General features: G+C 43.6%; 1 protein-coding gene across 2 annotated transcripts; it reads right to left on the bottom strand.

Moving 5' to 3' along the window:
* Window positions 1-5,018: 5,018 nt before the first annotated feature.
* On the bottom strand, window positions 5,019-15,020 carry LOC306926926 (uncharacterized protein). Of its 2 annotated transcripts, XM_079506437.1 has the most exons (6): window positions 14,886-15,020; window positions 13,857-14,267; window positions 9,660-9,698; window positions 6,206-6,705; window positions 5,907-6,101; window positions 5,019-5,651 (listed from the first exon to the last, which is right to left on the bottom strand). In XM_079506437.1, the coding sequence occupies exons 2-6, from the start codon at window positions 14,233-14,235 to the stop codon at window positions 5,157-5,159; spliced, it is 1,608 nt and encodes a 535-aa protein (XP_079362563.1). In that variant the 5' UTR covers window positions 14,236-14,267; window positions 14,886-15,020; the 3' UTR covers window positions 5,019-5,156. The 2 variants fall into 2 exon arrangements, with proteins under 2 accessions (XP_079362563.1, XP_079362564.1); XM_079506438.1 differs by lacking the exon at window positions 9,660-9,698.
* Window positions 15,021-17,950: the final 2,930 nt, after the last annotated feature.

Raw genomic sequence — 17,950 nt, 5'->3', positions numbered from 1 at the left:
CTTAAACACTCTGTACTTAGTGAAACCTCTGTACTTAAACACTCTATACTTAGTGAACCCTCTGTACTTAAACACTCTATACTTAGTGAACCCTCTGTACTTAAACACTCTATACTTAAACACTCTAAACTTAGTGAACCCTCTGTACTTAAACACTCTGTACTTAAACACTCTATACTTAGTGAACCCTCTGTACTTTAACACTCTATACTTAAACACTCTTCGTAGCTCGCCAGTGGCTTCTGTGCGTGGTTAGGATTAGGTTAGGGTTTGGGGTAGGGTTTAGGGGTTAGGATTAGGTTTGGGGTAGGGTTTATGGGTTAGGATTAGGTTAGGGTTTGGGATAGGGTGTCGGAAGAGCACATGAAACTTACTGAGGTGTGGGTGGTCTTCGGCTTCCTGTTTAATAGAAACGTCCCTGGCTGAGTCTGGAGAGTTCATCTTCACCTGGGAGTGATGCATCATGGGTTTTGTAGTTCTTATTGAGTCTGGAGAGTTCATCTTCACCTGCAGTCTGGACTCCACACACTGCTCTGAAATCAAGTGAATAAGGAAGGACTTTAATAACTGGACTCTCCAACATGTGAATCTGGAGATTGTGGGGTTCATGCATTAGGGAATAAATCACACTTAACTAAATGGTAAAACATACACACCAAATATGCAAATATACTTTGAAGCATTCCATTTCACAATTATGCTCTTTGTCTTGTCTTCTGCCGCTCTCTAAAGGCTCAGTGAGATGTTTAGTTCAGATCTAGTCAAGATGATGGAAAGAGCGCCACCCTTTGGTCAACAAGAAAACTACAACCAATGAATGTTTTTGGAAACACCTTGGTTTCAAGGAGTGAGGAAAAACAAACCAATATCGTGTTAAGATTTGTTACAATGGTGTGTGTTAGGTTTAGGCTCCGCTCACACTGTCAAAACAGTGTTGCTGTTCTAGGGGGAGAGACCCTTGCTCTGTTCTGGCCCCTTTACCCCCCATCGAGCAAGACTGTCTTGTCAAAACCACGTGACTCCCATTGAAAATGAATTGCGAGCTGCTCTGCCCCCCCTCTGAGCACAGAGCACCGTGTTTTGACAGTGGAGCCTTAGGGCCTCATTCACACTATTGAGACGAAATTGTTGGGTTTCACAGAACAGATCTGCTCCATGGGGGGAGGAGGGCAGAACACACTCCATGGAGCAGAGCTGTTCTGTGAATCTCAGCGACTCCCATTGAAAATGAATTGCGAGCTGATCTGCCCCCCTTTCCCCCCCGGAACGTTAGGGAACTTACCGGATTTCAGATTCGGACCCTGTCATATAAGTGCCTCCACCGGGTGGCAGCACCACTTTCAGATTCGGGCACCCGCCCGAGTGCCTGAAGTGGAAGGGGGCTCGTTCAACTCCGCCCGCTCCCCGCCCGCTCCCCGCCCACTCCCCGCCCACGAGGCCCGGATCTGAAGCCGTATGTTCAGAGTTCCCAAAGTCGAAGGGTCAACTCCGCCCACTTCCCACTCCCCGCCCACAAGGCCCGGGTGCCCGTATCTGAAGCCGTATGTTCAGAGTTCCCAAAGTCGAAGGGTCAACTCCGCCCACTTCCCGCCCACGAGGCCCGGGTGCCCGTATCTGAAGCCGTATGTTCAGAGTTCCCAAAGTCGAAGGGTCAACTCCGCCCACTTCCCGCCCACTACCCACCCACGAGGCCCGGTTGCCCGGATCTGAAGCCGTATGTTCAAATGAACTGAAACTGAAGCAGTGTGCCCAAAGTTGAAAGAAGGTGGTCAAATGAACTGAAACCGAAGAAATGGTCTAAGAGTGCCCAAAGTTGAACTGAAACTGAAGCTATTGATTATCATTATAAACACCAGTAGTAGATTCATAGTTATATTGTTATTGATTATCATTATAAGCACCAGTAGTAGATTCATAGTTATATTGTTATTGATTATCATTATAAAACCCAGTAGTATATTCATAGTTATATTGTTATTGATTATCATTATAAACTCCAGTAGGTGGCAGTAGATTCATAGTTATTTTGTTTTACAAGGAAATCACTCGTTTCATGTCATGACATGTTGATGTATTCTGTGATGGTCCGTTGTCACCACAAGGTGGCAGCAAAGCCTATATTCTGTCTCAATATTTTAAAGGGAGCTTAATACTCATTTCACTCATAAGTGAAATGAGAAATAATGTTAGTCTGTGGTGAATGTGATGTGATAGGAGTTTTTTTTTACAATACCTTTATTATGAATAACTGCATTGTTGATGTCATTTTATATATATATCAAAAGTTATTTCAACTTAGGATTGACCCAGGACCAGTGATTCAATGTACCCCACTTTGAGGTCTCACATCTTCCAACTTTGGGCACTACTTACAGTATTGCTTCAGTTTCAGTTAATTTGACCACCTTGGGCACAATTACACCATTGCTTCAGTTTCAGTTCATTTGACCACCTCCTTTCAACTTTGGGCACGTTTACATGTAGACTGACCCAAAGCATCAACCTTCAACTTTGGGCACTTTTACATGTAGACTGAACCAAGGTTGAAAGTTGATGCTCAAATTAACTGAAGTTGAAGCTTTCAACTTCAGCTATCCAGTGCCCAAAGTTGAAGGGCGCTTCAACCCTGGGTACTGGATAGCTGAAGTTGAAAGCTTCTGCCCTTCAACTTCGGGCACTTTTACATGTAGGCTGACCCAAAGTTGAAACAGTTGCCAGGGGGACATATTTCATCGTTGGATATGTTGTTCCCACAACCAAGAAGAGTATTTTACCCTTTACTGGAGGTCCTAGGCCCTAAAATGACCCCATGAGGAAGCGTTGACCTTTACTGAATTGCTTCAGTTTCAGTTAATTTGACCACCTAACTTCAGATTTGGGCACAATTACACCATTGCTTCAGTTTCAGTTCATTTGACAACCTTCTTTCAACTTTGGGCACTTTTACATGTAGGCTGACCCAAAGTTGAAACAGTTGCCAGGGGGACATCTTTGGGCCTGGGGTCCTCATCGTTGGATATGTTGTTCCCACAACCAAGAAGAGTATTTTACCCTTTACTGGAGGTCCTAGGCCCTAAAATGACCCCATGAGGAAGTCATTTGACCACCTTCTTTCAACTTTGGGCACAATTACACCATTGCTTCACTTTCAGTTAATTTGACCACCTCCTCTTATTGGCCCAGGACCAGTGATGCAATGTACCCCATATTGAGAGCTCAAGTCTTAGGCCTAGGTTTAGGGCAGATTGTCAACCTAATGATGATGTTTAAATTTAGGGCAGATTGTCAACCTAATGATGATGTTTAGATTTAGGGCAGATTGTCAACCTAATGATGATGTTTAGATTTAGGGCAGATTGTCAACCTAATGATGATGTTTAGATTTAGGGCAGATTGTCAACCTAATGATGATGTTTAGATTTAGGGCAGATTGTCAACCTAATGATGATGTTTAGATTTAGGGGCGATTGTCAACCTAATGATGATGTTTAGATTTAGGGCAGATTGTCAACCTAATGATGATGTTTAGATTTAGGGCAGATTGTCAACCTAATGATGATGTTTAGATTTAGGGCAGATTGTCAACCTAATGATGATGTTTAGATTTAGGGCAGATTGTCAACCTAATGATGATGTTTAGATTTAGGGCAAAATGTCAACCTAATGATGATGTTTAGATTTAGGGCAGATTGTCAACCTAATGATGATGTTTAGATTTAGGGCAGATTGTCAACCTAATGATGATGTTTAGATTTAGGGCAGATTGTCAACCTAATGATGATGTTTAGATTTAGGGCAGATTGTCAACCTAATGATGATGTTTAGATTTAGGGCAGATTGTCAACCTAATGATGATGTTTAGATTTAGGGCAGATTGTCAACCTAATGATGATGTTTAGATTTAGGGCAGATTGTCAACCTAATGATGATGTTTAGATTTAGGGCAGATTGTCAACCTAATGATGATGTTTAGATTTAGGGCAGATTGTCAACCTAATGATGATGTTTAGATTTAGGGCAGATTGTCAACCTAATGATGATGTTTAGATTTAGGGCAGATTGTCAACCTAATGATGATGTTTAGATTTAGGGCAGATTGTCAACCTAATGATGATGTTTAGATTTAGGGCAGATTGTCAACCTAATGATGATGTTTAGATTTAGGGCAGATTGTCAACCTAATGATGATGTTTAGATTTAGGGCAGATTGTCAACCTAATGATGATGTTTAGATTTAGGGCAGATTGTCAACCTAATGATGATGTTTAGATTTAGGGCAGATTGTCAACCTAATGATGATGTTTAGATTTAGGGCAGATTGTCAACCTAATGATGATGTTTAGATTTAGGGCAGATTCTCAACCTAATGATGATGTTTAGATTTAGGACAGATTGTCAACCTAATGATGATGTTTAGATTTAGGACAGATTGTCAACCTAATGATGATGTTTAGATTTAGGGCAGATTGTCAACCTAATGATGATGTTTAGATTTAGGGCAGATTGTCAACCTAATGATGATGTTTAGATTTAGGGCAGATTGTCAACCTAATGATGATGTTTAGATTTAGGGCAGATTGTCAACCTAATGATGATGTTTAGATTTAGGACAGATTGTCAACCTAATGATGATGTTTAGATTTAGGGCAGATTGTCAACCTAATGATGATGTTTAGATTTAGGGCAGATTGTCAACCTAATGATGATGTTTAGATTTAGGGCAGATTCTCAACCTAATGATGATGTTTAGATTTAGGGCAGATTGTCAACCTAATGATGATGTTTAGATTTAGGGCAGATTGTCAACCTAATGATGATGTTTAGATTTAGGGCAGATTGTCAACCTAATGATGATGTTTAGATTTAGGGCAGATTGTCAACCTAATGATGATGTTTAGATTTAGGGCAGATTCTCAACCTAATGATGATGTTTAGGTGAAAAAAAGAGAAGAAAACGAGTTATTTGAACTTTTTCCCAACATCATTTTATTGAGACAAAGTCCAAAAATGGCTGGTTCGATACAGTTTTCCAGCAGATAACTGTTAACTATACTAACTATACTAACTAAAAAGTATTATTTGCGCGCTCTGCTTGCGCATGTATAAACGAATATAAAAACATAAAACACAAACAATGAATAAAACACACAAAATATTTACAAATGCAAAGAATTTACACATGCTCCCCAGTGGGAGAGGTGGGGTGGGGCTATCCGGTCGGAGAGCCGGGAGAGGTGGGGTGGGGCTCTCCGGACGGAGAGGTGGGAGTGGTGGGCTGGGGCTCTCCGGTCAGAGAGGTGGGCTGGGGCTCTCCGGTCAGAGAGGTGGGGTGGGGCTCTCCGGTTGGAGAGGTGGGCTGGGGCTCTCCGGCCGGAGAGGTGGGAGTGGTGGGCTGGGGCTCTCCGGTCAGAAAGGTGGGCTGGGGCTCTCCGGTCGGAGAGGTGGGAGAGGTGGGGTGGGGCTCTCCGGTCGGAGACGTGGGGCGAAATGCTGATTCGGTCGTCTTCAGCTGTGTCCTCTGCTCTGTCCTCTGTATCCTTCCAAGAGGTCCTCTTGGAAGGATACTGCTGCATAATTGCAGCGAGGGGTTTCCCCTTCAGCCCCTGTCCAACCGCCCGAAACACGGGGGGGTTCGGGGGCATCCCGGGGGGCTGAAAGAGGGTGGGAACACACCAGGATTTAAAATTGGTAGCAGTATTCCATTTGCCCCCAAAATACAAATACATACACAGTTTCAGTTCATTTGACCACCTTCTTTCAACTTTGGGCACCGTAACATGTGGTCTTTAAGTGGTGGGCCTGGGGTCATCCTAGGGGCTAGAATGTCCAGGGAAAGGCCTACATACAACTTCCGACATTGTCTGTATATATCATCATCATCAGTCATTTGATCCGTAATGACTCACCGAGTAGGGAGTTGAGGACGTGGACTCCACGTCAGACTCCTGATGGCGTCTCTTCTCCACAGACTTCTTCCCCTTAAGGGGTCTGGCAGGGTAAGAAGGTTGCCGTGCAGGGCTCCCTGGTGGTACGTGGGCAGGGCTCTCTGCCTCTCCCAGTCCCTCTTCCTCCTCACTGGACGCCTGGCTTTTCGCCAACCTCTTTTTTCCCCCACAGAAAGCACAATTAGTTGCCTGGAATGCAACATACTTCTGGAATGCAATATACTTCTCTGTACTTAATAAATACAAAAGTCTGTACTTACTTGTTGTGCAATAGACAGCTGTCTACGCAAGGCAGCGTTGTTCGCCTGGAGCACTTGGTTCTCCTTGGCCAGCCGCTTGCAGGTGGGGTTTATGCATGTTGAGGTTGTTGCCCGGGGTGCTACCTCATCGTCCACAAACATCTCCAGATCTGTGACCATATGGGCCTTTGTGGCACGAAGCTCGGCAAGTTTTTGCATGGCGGCCTTGTGCATAAGCGGCCTCAGGTATTGCCTGATCAGCGCCTCACTCAGGTTTTTGTGTGTGTGTTTTAGGTGGTGTTTCGGGTGGGCTATGACAGCCATGCATCCCCGGTCAATGAAGAGAGGACATCTGTAGTTACCCCCATCCAGGAGGATCCGGTCAGACCCTAATGAACAGAGGATGCGCTGCTCCTCTGAACCTGCCGTGGTGTGGTGGACTTTGAGCAGGTGGCGGTCCAAATCTTTAAGTTGCTGTTTGCACACAGGGCAAAACTTAAACTTCGCCATTTCAGCCATGTCTGTCGAGAGAAAGAGGAATGGATCACAAAAAGGTAAGTATTTGAGCCAGACATAGCAGGTAAGCAAACGATGGAAATAGGGTAATTAATCATTAAAAATGTAGTCGGTCTCCTTTAATGATTCTCATTCAGTTTATTTAAATTAATAACCAAAATTATATAATTGTATCAACAATGCTTAGTATATTTCTTAACGTGTATTTTATTTTTAAACACATAGACTGCCAGGATATAATGAATTATTAAACTGTTAAATGCCAAGCTAATTACCTAATGACCTTTAATGAATTGCTTCAGTTTCAGTTCATTCTTTCAACTATGGACCACCTCATTTCAACTTTGGGCAATTTTACATGTGTAAAAACAGCACAAAACGGCTAACTACAAGTAGCATAACAATCTTTGATTGAAACATTCAAAGCCAACAACCCACTCCACCACTTACCATGTGCTGAGCAAACTTTAAGCCAAAATGGCCACCATGCAACCCTATTTATGGTCCCAACAGAAACAAACAAAGATACATATTCCTACAACTTCAACTTATTGAAATATAGTAAACATTGTTACATTTATTATGGACCTTCTAGCTCTAGGATTATCCCAGGCCCACCACTTAAAAACCACATGCTACGGTGCCCAAATCTGAATTTAGGTGCTCAAATGAACTCAAACTGAAGCAATTTAGTAAAGGTCAACACTTCCTCCTGGGGTCATTTTAGGGGCTGGGACCTCCAGTAAAAGGCCTAAATACCTAGTTACTCTCCAAGAGTTGGGGAACAACATATCAAGAGAGTGGAGTTGTAGGCCCTTGGATTGACCCAGGACCAGTGATTCAATGTACCCCACTGAAAAATAGCATAGATCTAGATCTAGATCTACAAGATCTACGAGCTTGTAGATCTGACCAAAGTTGAACGGCGCTTCAACCTTGGGTACTGGGTAGCTGAAGTTGAACCTTCAACTTTGGGCACTTTTACATGTAGGCTGACCCAAAGTTGAAACAGTTGCCAGGGGGACATATTTGGGCCTGGGGTCCTCATCGTTGGATATGTTGTTCCCACAACCAAGAAGAGTATTTTAACCTTTACTGGGGGTCCTAGGCCCTAAAATGACCCCAGGAGGAAGCGTTGACCTTTACTGAATTGCTTCAGTTTCAGTTCATTTGACCACCTAACTTCAGATTTTGGCACCCTAACATGTGGTCTTTAAGTGGTGGGCCTGGGGTCATCTTAGTGGCTAGGAGGTCCAGTAAAAGGCCTAAATACTCTCCAAGAGTTGGGGAAGAACATATCAAGAGAGTGGGGTGGTAGGCCCTCTTATTGATCCAGGACCATTGATGCGATGTACCCCATATAGATTGCAATATGTCGTTCCTCCATCTTGGAAGAGTATGTAGGCCTTTCCCTGGACCTTCTAGTCCCTAGGATGACCCCAGGCCCACCACCTAAAGACCACATGTTAGGGTGCCCAACGTTGAAGGAAGGTGGTCAAATGAACTGAAACTGAGGCAGAGTGCCCAAAGTTGAAAGAAGAAAGGTCAAATGAACTGAAGTTTAAGCTTTGCCCCTGGGGACCCCTGAGGGCCCAGAAGGCCCAAAGAAGGACACAGTGCTCTATTGGGATGTGGGAATAATATATTGAAAGATTGGAGCACAGATCTGTCAGGAAATAAATATGATCCTAATGGCCCAAATAATGGGGAAGGGTGTTTGACTTATAGCCTGCAACACGATCTGTGAATCTTAGGCTGATTAGAGACGTTTTTCTTTCCTGACAGATCTGCGCTCCAATCTTTCAATATATTGTTCCCACATCTCAATAGAGCACTGTGTCCTTTTTGGGCCTTCTGGGCCCTTAGGGGCCCCCAGGGGGAAAGCTTCAAATTCAGTTAATTTGAGCATCAACCTTCAACTTTGGGCACTTTTACATGTAGACTGACCCAAAGTATCAACCTTCAACTTTGGGCACTTTTACATGTAGACTGACCCAAAGCATCAACCTTCAACTTTGGGCACTTTTACATGTAGACTGACCCAAAGTTGAAAGTTGATGATCAAATGATCTGAAGTTGAAGCTTTGTCCCTGGGGGCCCCTAAGGGCCCAGAAGGCCCAAAGAAGGACACAGTTCTCTATTGGGATGTGGGAACAACATATTGAAAGATTGGAGCACAGATCTGTCAGGAAAAAAATATGATCCTAATGGCCCAAAGAATGGGGGAGGGGGTTGGACTTATAGCCTGAAACTGAATCTGTGAATCTTGGGCTGATTAAAGACGTTTTTTTTTCCTGACAGATCTGCGCTCCAATCTTGCAATATATTGTTCCCACATCTCAATAGAGCACTGTGTCCTTTTTGGGGCCTTCTGGGCCCTTAGGGGCAAAGCTTCAAATTCAGTTCATTTGAGCATCAACCTTCAACTTTGGGCACTCATACACTATTGCTTCAGTGTCAGTTCATTTGACCACCTTCTTTCAACTTTGGGCATATGGACCACACAGCTTCAACTTCAGGCATCCGGGCCTTACCGGCTTCAGATTTGGGCAAGAGGAAGTGGGCGGAGTTATATTCAACTTCAGGCATCCGGGCCTTACCGGCTTCAGATTTGGGCAAGAGGAAGTGGGCGGAGTTATATTCAACTTCAGGCATCCGGGCCTTACCGGCATCAGATTTGGGCAAGAGGAAGTGGGCGGAGTTATATGAGAACCCTTCAACTTTGGGCACTAGGACCATACAGCTTCGGGTGGGGCTTGTGGGGGAAGCGGGGCATGTGACGTGAGTGCCCTTAGCTGTACAGCCGGAGTTCCCTGAAGTTGAAAAGGCCTTCACTGAATCTGAAATGCCTCAAATTTCAGGTTTAGGCTTCGGCTTCAGATCCAATCACCCGTTAACCGAACCTGAACTAAAACATTTCAATTGCAGAATACCATTCAGATTTGGGCATTCGATGTACCTGGATCTGAAGCAAAAGTGCCTGATACTGAAATGTACCCTGAGGAACAGAGAGAACAATTAATAGTGTGATTGAGGCCCTAGGCTTACATTCCAATGGTGTGTGCACCACAACACAATAGGGCATTAACCAAAGTCGACTTTTCCACAAGTCAACTTCATCAACTCCCACCAGGAGAAGCCGAAAGTAAAACAAATATAATAAAAAAATAAGATTGACTAAGATTTGTTAATGTTACAGTGGACAGAGTACAAATCATGTTCATTTACAAACAATGTTTTCCCCTTTGACAAACTGCAGGTTGAAAAGGCCCTCAGCTCTGAACTCGGTAGAATCTGCACCTGGCTCGCTGATAAACACCTGGGGAAAACTGGATCCATTCTCTTTCGATCAAATAGTAATCTCAGTCAGGCCGACGGCTTCTCAGGTAAAGGGACACTTAACCATTTTTCGCGTTTGTGTTTAGAAGATTTAGAACACTTTCCTGGGGGTACAGTATGTGGTTTTAGATTTGGACACTGAGCTCACTTACTTCCTGGACTACATTCTATATAAAGAGGCGACACTCCCATTAAGTCCCATAGTAACAACCAGTAACAACCACTCCCATTAAGTCCCATAGTAACAACCAGTAACAACCAGTAACAACCACTCCCATTAAGTCCCATAGTAACAACCAGTAACAACCACTCCCATTAAGTCCCATAGTAACAACCAGTAACAACCAGTAACAACCACTCCCATTAAGTACCATAGTAACAACCAGTAACAACCAGTAACAACCACTCCCATTAAGTCCCATAGTAACAACCAGTAACAACCACTCCCATTAAGTCCCACCATAGTAACAACCAGCGCCCAGTGCCTCCACTCCCATTAAGTCCCATAGTAACAACCAGCGCCCAGTGCCTCCACTCCCATTAAGTCCCATAGTAACAACCAGCGCCCAGTGCCTCCACTCCCATTAAGTCCCATAGTAACAACCAGCGCCCAGTGCCTCCACTCCCATTAAGTCCCATAGTAACAACCAGCGCCCAGTGCCTCCACTCCCATTAAGTCCCATAGTAACAACCAGCGCCCAGTGCCTCCACTCCCATTAAGTCCCATAGTAACAACCAGCGCCCAGTGCCTCCACTCCCATTAAGTCCCATAGTAACAACCAGCGCCCAGTGCCTCCACTCCCATTAAGTCCCATAGTAACAACCAGCGCCCAGTGCCTCCACTCCCATTAAGTCCCATAGTAACAACCAGCGCCCAGTGCCTCCACTCCCATTAAGTCCCATAGTAACAACCAGCGCCCAGTGCCTCCGCCATATTGGTCCCATAGTCCCATTAAGTCCCATAGTAACAACCAGCGCCCAGTGCCTCCGCCATATTGGTCCCATAGTCCCATTAAGTCCCATAGTAACAACCAGCGCCCAGTGCCTCCGCCATATTGGTCCCATAGTCCCATTAAGTCCCATAGTAACAACCAGCGCCCAGTGCCTCCGCCATATTGGTCCCATAGTCCCATTAAGTCCCATAGTAACAACCAGCGCCCAGTGCCTCCGCCATATTGGTGTGATGACGCAACTTCCGGTTGCTCTAAATAACATTAAAAAGTCATTTTCGTTCTATTCTACTTCTAATATTATCCTTCTAGAGAACTGGTCTGTGTTGAACAGCGAAAAGGTATTATAAATATGCATGCTACCTAATTATTTACTCATTATTTATCATATTTATGAATGGATCAAAGCTGAAATTACTTTAGTAACATATTCATTCAGAATATAAGTAGGCTATATGTGCCTGAACGTGCGTGGGCGTGGCCTATGCGTGTAAACTGTGTCCAAAATTGAATTCAGATTTTAGTGCAATGGAAAGGAAAAGATATATAACTACAACCATTATAAAGCATTATTGTTTGATATAGCCTACATGAAACCTTTCTCCCCAGACAGTCATAACATCAAGTCATCTTTATTCATGTGGCACATTTATAAACAACAGTTAACCCAAAGTGCTTTCCAATGGGTCATGACCAAAATGATAGGCCTATTATACTGTATAGGCAGTCGCCAGTCTATGATAATATGTAACAGCAATGGTGATTTTCACTGTGTAGCATTATTTGGGTGATCAAGCCAGGCCAGCTTAAACGGCTATAAGTGATCATGTGCCCGAAGACTTTGCTCACTTTGCTCAATAATTTTTTATTAATTTAGAGCAGACAGCAGAGCATATAGTTATATGAGCAGAGCCATATATAGATCCAGTTATCACTGGATAAGTAGCGTTCTGACTACCACTAGATGGCGGGAGCGGTAAGGTGCCGCCATCTTGGTGTGATGACGTCAAAACACTACCGCTGCGCCATCTAGTGGTGATTCCAAGTATTTGAGGAGTGTCGCCTCTTTATATAGAATCTCTTTGGTAAGACAGCCCTCCCCTATCCACAAGGAGGACCAGTGCACCAAAGCATTATGGGAATTGTAGTCCAGGAAGGAAGACAGAGACACTGGGCAATCCTATAGTATTATACCCAGTCCTGATGGTGGCGGTAACGTCACCATTAAGCGAATCTGGCGATGTCACTTCCGGTTTAAGGAACAACAACATCCAGAACTAGCTTTGGACTGGTGCAGCACTATCAGATGTCTGGAATGCTAAGCGATCATTGTTTATTTTAATAACTAAGTCAAATTAAGCTCTAATCAAGCCCAAAATATCGCATTTTATGCAGCGATGCATGCGCGATCACACGTTTGCGTGATCGACCGTGCACGCGCGGATTTCGGCCGGTTTTAGGTAGATTACATCGGCCGTTAGCCAAACAAGCTAAAAGTTGCTACATTTTGTTATATTAAGCTCCTGATTACAGGGGATTAAACGATTACGTCAATAGCGTCAGTGGCCATAAGGGATTTATTGATTCATTACGGCACTGGCCATAAACCGGTTAACATATAATTTTTTTGCAAAAAGGGGTCCCTTTAAAGTGGGTGACAATATTATCCCACGGAAAGATGAGATTACTTACCTAGGTTCCATCCTGGAGGCAAGATTGCCTGTGATAAAACGTAATAAAAAAGTCAACCAATAACAAGATTCCTCCTCACTGGTCAACAAAAACACCTTGAATACCCTAACAGTAGCCCTCGTACAAGGTTTCCTCGAATATGCATGCACCTCATGGTACCACAGCACCTCAAAGGCCCCAAAAAGACTTCCCAAAACAAACTGGTCAGGCTACTACTTGGCCTTGCTCCCAGAACCCACCTCACCCCTGCCCATTTTGACAGGCTGGAATGGTATATGGGGCAGCTGGTCAGCACGTGTTCCACAGTCTGTATGTTTCTTGCCAGTTTACCTCATTTTATGATGATGTTAGGACTGCTTTTGATTTTATAGAAGATTAGAAGTGTATATTTGTACGTCTCTAAATGTTCTGATGAATTGAAAGGGGTGTACCCTATTGTAAACAAGTGTAACGCTTTATGGTGTCGTCCACAGTTAACAGTCTTTGTATTGAGTTGTGCTTGAAATCCTACTATAAATGCAGCACGTCTGTGTGCTTGCATGTGTGTGTACGGTTGTAATGCACGTAACTCGAGAACCGTTTGACCCACCGACTTCACATTCGACACACATGTTCCACATCCCCACAGGGAGTGCAGTGCCAGGTATCGAGTCGGTCGGACCCACGGTTCTCCAGAACCACCACAAAAGGCTCTGGCCAGGCTCTGCCAGTGGGCCTAATGAGGCCAACTCATTTCACCTGTGCCAGGCTCTGCCATTGGGCCTAATGAGGCCAACTCCTTTCACCTGTGCCAGGCTCTGCCAGTGGGCCTAATGAGGCCAACTCCTTTCACCTGTGCAATTTCCAGCCTCTGCCTCAGCCAATTGAGGCCCAACCAATCAGGCTCTGCCAGTGGGCTGAATTGATTGCCAAGTACACTTTTCAGTTTGCAGTCTTCACACACACAGGCACATACACAGATCTCCATGTGGGACACCGGCTGACAGTTAAAACGGGTGCTATGACAACGTTTATCATATCATTAGGTTCCCAAGTTGCATCGTTCCCAAGTAGGCCGGTGGCCGACTGCGATGGGCACGTACAGGTCTAGTGTTGTATAATAATAAATGTTCTGTAATTCTCCAAACTGTTAATACATTCTTCAATCAAAGAAAGGAAGAGCACATGCAACTTACTGAGGTGTGGCTGGTCTACAGTTTCCTGTTCAATAGAAACGTCTACAGTTTCCTGTTCAATAGAAACGTCTACAGTTTCCTGTTCAATAGAAACGTCTTCAGCTTCCTGTTTAATAGAAACGTCTTCAGCTTCCTGTTTAATAGAAATGTCTTCAGCTTCCTGTTTAATAGAAACGTCTTCAGCTTCCTGTTTAATAGAAATGTCTTCATGTTCTTCCTGTTTAATAGAAACGTCCCTGGCTGAGTCTGGAGAGTTCATCTTCACCTGGGAGTGATGCATCATGGGTATTGTAGTTCTTATTGAGTCTGGAGAGTCCATCTTCACCTGGGAGTGATGCATCATGGGTATTGTAGTTCTTATTGAGTCTGGAGAGTTCATCTTCACCTGCAGTCTGGACTCCACACACTGCTCTGAAATCAAGTGAATAAGGAAGGACTTTAATTAACACAATCATTCCCGGGATTCCTTCAAAATAGGAGCTCTGGGGTGCCATGGCCGCTTTTATTGCCATCTGTTTTGCATTTGCACATAATGCAGGAGGCAGCAGCGCGACCCCTTAACAAAAACGAGTGCTTCCAAACTCCAACACTTAGAAAAAGAATCACCCTGCAGAGGATGTCTTGACAGAAAGTAGCTCATAACAACAGGTCTACGGTGGATTTGTATGAAAAACAAGCTTTGCAGATTGAAAGAGGATACTTCAAGCTTGCCCTACAACTGAAATGTTGGTGAGTTTAATGTTGTTTAATACAAGCAGATTGCAAACGCAAATTGGATGAGTGGGGAGTCAATGGAGGGTATTGCAACTCTAGATTAATCTCATTATAAAACAAATCTAGAGTTGCAAATTGCAGCTACGTATAGCCTACATTATTACTGCTGCTAGTATTAACTACTCGTTGTTTAGGATCACATTCATAAACAGGGAGATATAAGAGAAATACGTTCACGTCATGTTCACGTCAGTCCATAAAATAAAAGATAGATGTAGTACTAAAAACACAAGCTGAATCAGTTCATCTTTTTACCTGTTGCTGTGTTTCTTTCTGTGGTTGAGCTGCTAACAAACACACGTCCTCCTGCTGCTTAACGACCACACTGTTTTCAACCCACAGCTTTAAGTGTTACTTGTATTATTAAAGCGTCAACTTAACAGTCCTTTGCGGCAGAACACAGACACAAGGGTTGTGCACATGCGCACTAGCCCTGCTGAAGCCTGGAGCGTGCAGGGTGCACGTACCATAAACGGTCATTAGAGGGAGCCATGGTACAGTGTAATACAGTGGGGAGCAGCTATAGCAGTGGGTTCTGGACCCACTGAAAACTCTCCAATTTTTCTTTCCCATAGAGATTTACTAAAATATTATAAATTATTTTTAGAAGCCTATATAATCAAGCCATCTAGAATCCTGTTTTTTTTTGTAAATCTCTATGGGAAAAATGGGGATCGTACCTATGTTCCCCAGGTTCTATGTTCCCCACTTACCCCCACAAAAAAGCTTCTATGTTCCCCGCTATGAAAAAGGTTATGTTCCCCGCTCACAAAAAAAATATTATAATTAATAATTCAAATTATAAAAACACAAAAAAAACATTAATTTATCTTTATTGTTAATGGGATTTAATGTTTGTGTTAGGGACCAACAAAAACATTAATTTCTCTATTGTTAATGGGATTTAATGTTTGTGTTAGGGACAAAACAAACATTAATTTCTCTTCATTGTCAATGGCGTTTTTAAAACAAACATTGAACTAAAAACAAACATTAAACCTGTAGGGCGTCCCTCAAAAAAGTCAAAGGAGGGAAGAGGTTTCATTTGAAGAGGAAGGTGTGACGTTCGTTCCAGGCGTCACGCCGTGACCAGGCCGGAGAGCCCTCCTAATAATAAATAATCACACCCGTGTGAAGTGAGGGGCGCTCTTATCGTCGTACATCATCATGCATCAGGACCCCAGGAAGACTAGAGGCTCAGTCATGTGTCTCTAATGGGGAGCCTTCAATAAACATAAACATCATCTCATACTGGCCAATCAGAATGCCTATTGCCTGTGATTGGTAGCTGATTTGCTCGTTTACATATGACGTAAATATGACCGTTCAGTGTGAATGGCGTTTAATGTTTAAATACGTCATATTTAGCGGAATGTTGACCTAATGTATCCGTTGATTGTCAATGGCAAATCTTGAGATGTGTGGGGAAGATTTAGCAGACATTTGACCTGAATTCACACCCGTGTGAAGTGATCTCATCTCATGAACAACTTCATTTATGTGATTGGTTAGCTGATTAGCTCGTCTACATAAGACGTACGTTTTCCCTTCATTGTCAATGGCTTGATTGATTGACTGATTGATTGATTGAAATATGTATTAACAATTTGCAGAATTACAGTACATTTCAAGGACAAACTCAATACAAAGGCTGTTAACTGTGAGTGGACGACCCAATTAAGCATTACACTTGTTTACAAGAGGGTCCACCATGTTCAATTCATCAAAACATTTAGAGACGTACAAATAGACACTTCTATATAGACAAAGAACAGAACAGGAATTCATCATAATGGTGGTAAAAAGGGAAAATAAACATATACAGTGAGGGAAAAAGGGGGGGGGGCGGTGGGGGGGGATTCAGATCAGCCAGTTTCGAATTGCAGCCGTCCGTAGGTGCCCTTTGAGAGCGGTTTTGAAGGAGTCAAGGGATTTGCACGTCTTAATGACTGTAGAGCCTCGCCAATACAGCGAGGGGCAATAGTATTGGCTTAAGTTTGACGCACATAAAGATTCAATGTCAGAGAGTTGTGTCACCTTTCGATATGTCAATCCATTTATTCACATAAAGCCAGATAAACTCACTTGATGTAACAGGACATGAACGCCGCCAGCAACATACAGCATATAGTGTCACGGTCGGAAACTGTTTGGCTTCACCTATTGCACACCTGAGTGCCATCACCCAACTGACAGGTAATAATGGTTACCAAGGCAACCACCCACCCTCTGACTGACACATGAGTGACATGACGTCATCAATTAGCAATTTCACAGCATTCATTTAAATAAACAAAACAAAATGAAATAGGAAGGCAATTTGGCTCCAACACACCGGCCCCTAATTGAGAATGGCAGGAGGCCCTGAAAAATTCAAATTCAATATAATGGAGCCAATAAATGCAATCAATAACATTTCAAAATCAAAAACCAAAATTCCTCCCAAGAGGTTTCAAATTGCAGCTTTTGAATTAGGCAAAGCCTTCTGGCCTAACCAGTGTACTCCAAGTCTTCACTTTAGTCCTTTCATGTGGGGATAGGTCTGCAGGACTCCTTTTCTTTTTCTCAATGCAGTTCCAATACCTTCTCTGTGGAAGGTCTCATTCCTCTCAAACTTCCTTTGAAATTCAAACTTATTTTGCAATCCAATGTGTTGCCTATCAACACTGTGATTGCTTGGCAACTCCATTTTTATGGAGATCCTATTTACAGTAGTAGCAGGGTAGCCAGTCTCACTCTGCTCTTCACTGTTTTCTGGACGGGGACCATTAACAACCCACCCCAATAGGGTCTTAATGGCATATGGCCCATTGCCATGGCTGTTGATAACATGCCAGGGTTCAAGCAGGTTGGAAGCGTTGGTGCCTATCAACAACTCCACCTCAGCCTGAATGAGAGGAATGGCAACACCATCCAAGTATGGCCACTTTGCCAACTCCTCTTTCTTAATCATGTTTTTTGTGCTTACAGGCATCCTTTTCTGGGTATAGACCACCTCGGGTAGGTCATAAAAGCGTTTCCCAGTGATGCTTGATATCTTCAGGTCCTTGAGCATGTAACTGGAGCCAGTTGACTTTGGGCCCATAGTTAACAAACTGATTTGGGCTTTCCTTCCTTTAAGGTTCAGCTTTCTCATCAGGGCTTCAGAGCAAAAGGTGTCAGTGCTCCCTGGATCCAAGAATGCATACGTTTGTATGATTTCATCTCCTTCACCGGATTTCAACTGTACCGGCAAGATGGACAGAACCCCATCGGTACTACCGGCCCCTGTTTGTCCACATGTCTGCAAAGACACAACTGCATTACTCACAGAAGATTTC

This window comes from Electrona antarctica (genome assembly GCF_951216825.1).
Source record: "Electrona antarctica genome assembly, chromosome: 7".
Classification (NCBI taxonomy): Eukaryota; Metazoa; Chordata; class Actinopteri; order Myctophiformes; family Myctophidae; genus Electrona; species Electrona antarctica.
This window is presented reverse-complemented; position numbering and strand designations above follow the sequence as displayed.

What these genes read in the sequence shown, in the direction of transcription:
- LOC306926926 (XM_079506437.1), bottom strand. Translation starts at nt 14,235, where the DNA reads ATGAACTCTCCAGACTCAATAAGAACTACAATACCCATGATGCATCAC. An exon ending in CACTTTTGCTTCAGATCCAG is followed by an intron (nt 6,706 to 9,659) that starts GTACATCGAATG and finishes TTCTCTCGACAG; the next exon opens with ACATGGCTGAAATGGCGAAG. An exon ending in CGTCCTCAACTCCCTACTCG is followed by an intron (nt 5,652 to 5,906) that starts GTGAGTCATTAC and finishes ACCCTCTTTCAG; the next exon opens with CCCCCCGGGATGCCCCCGAA.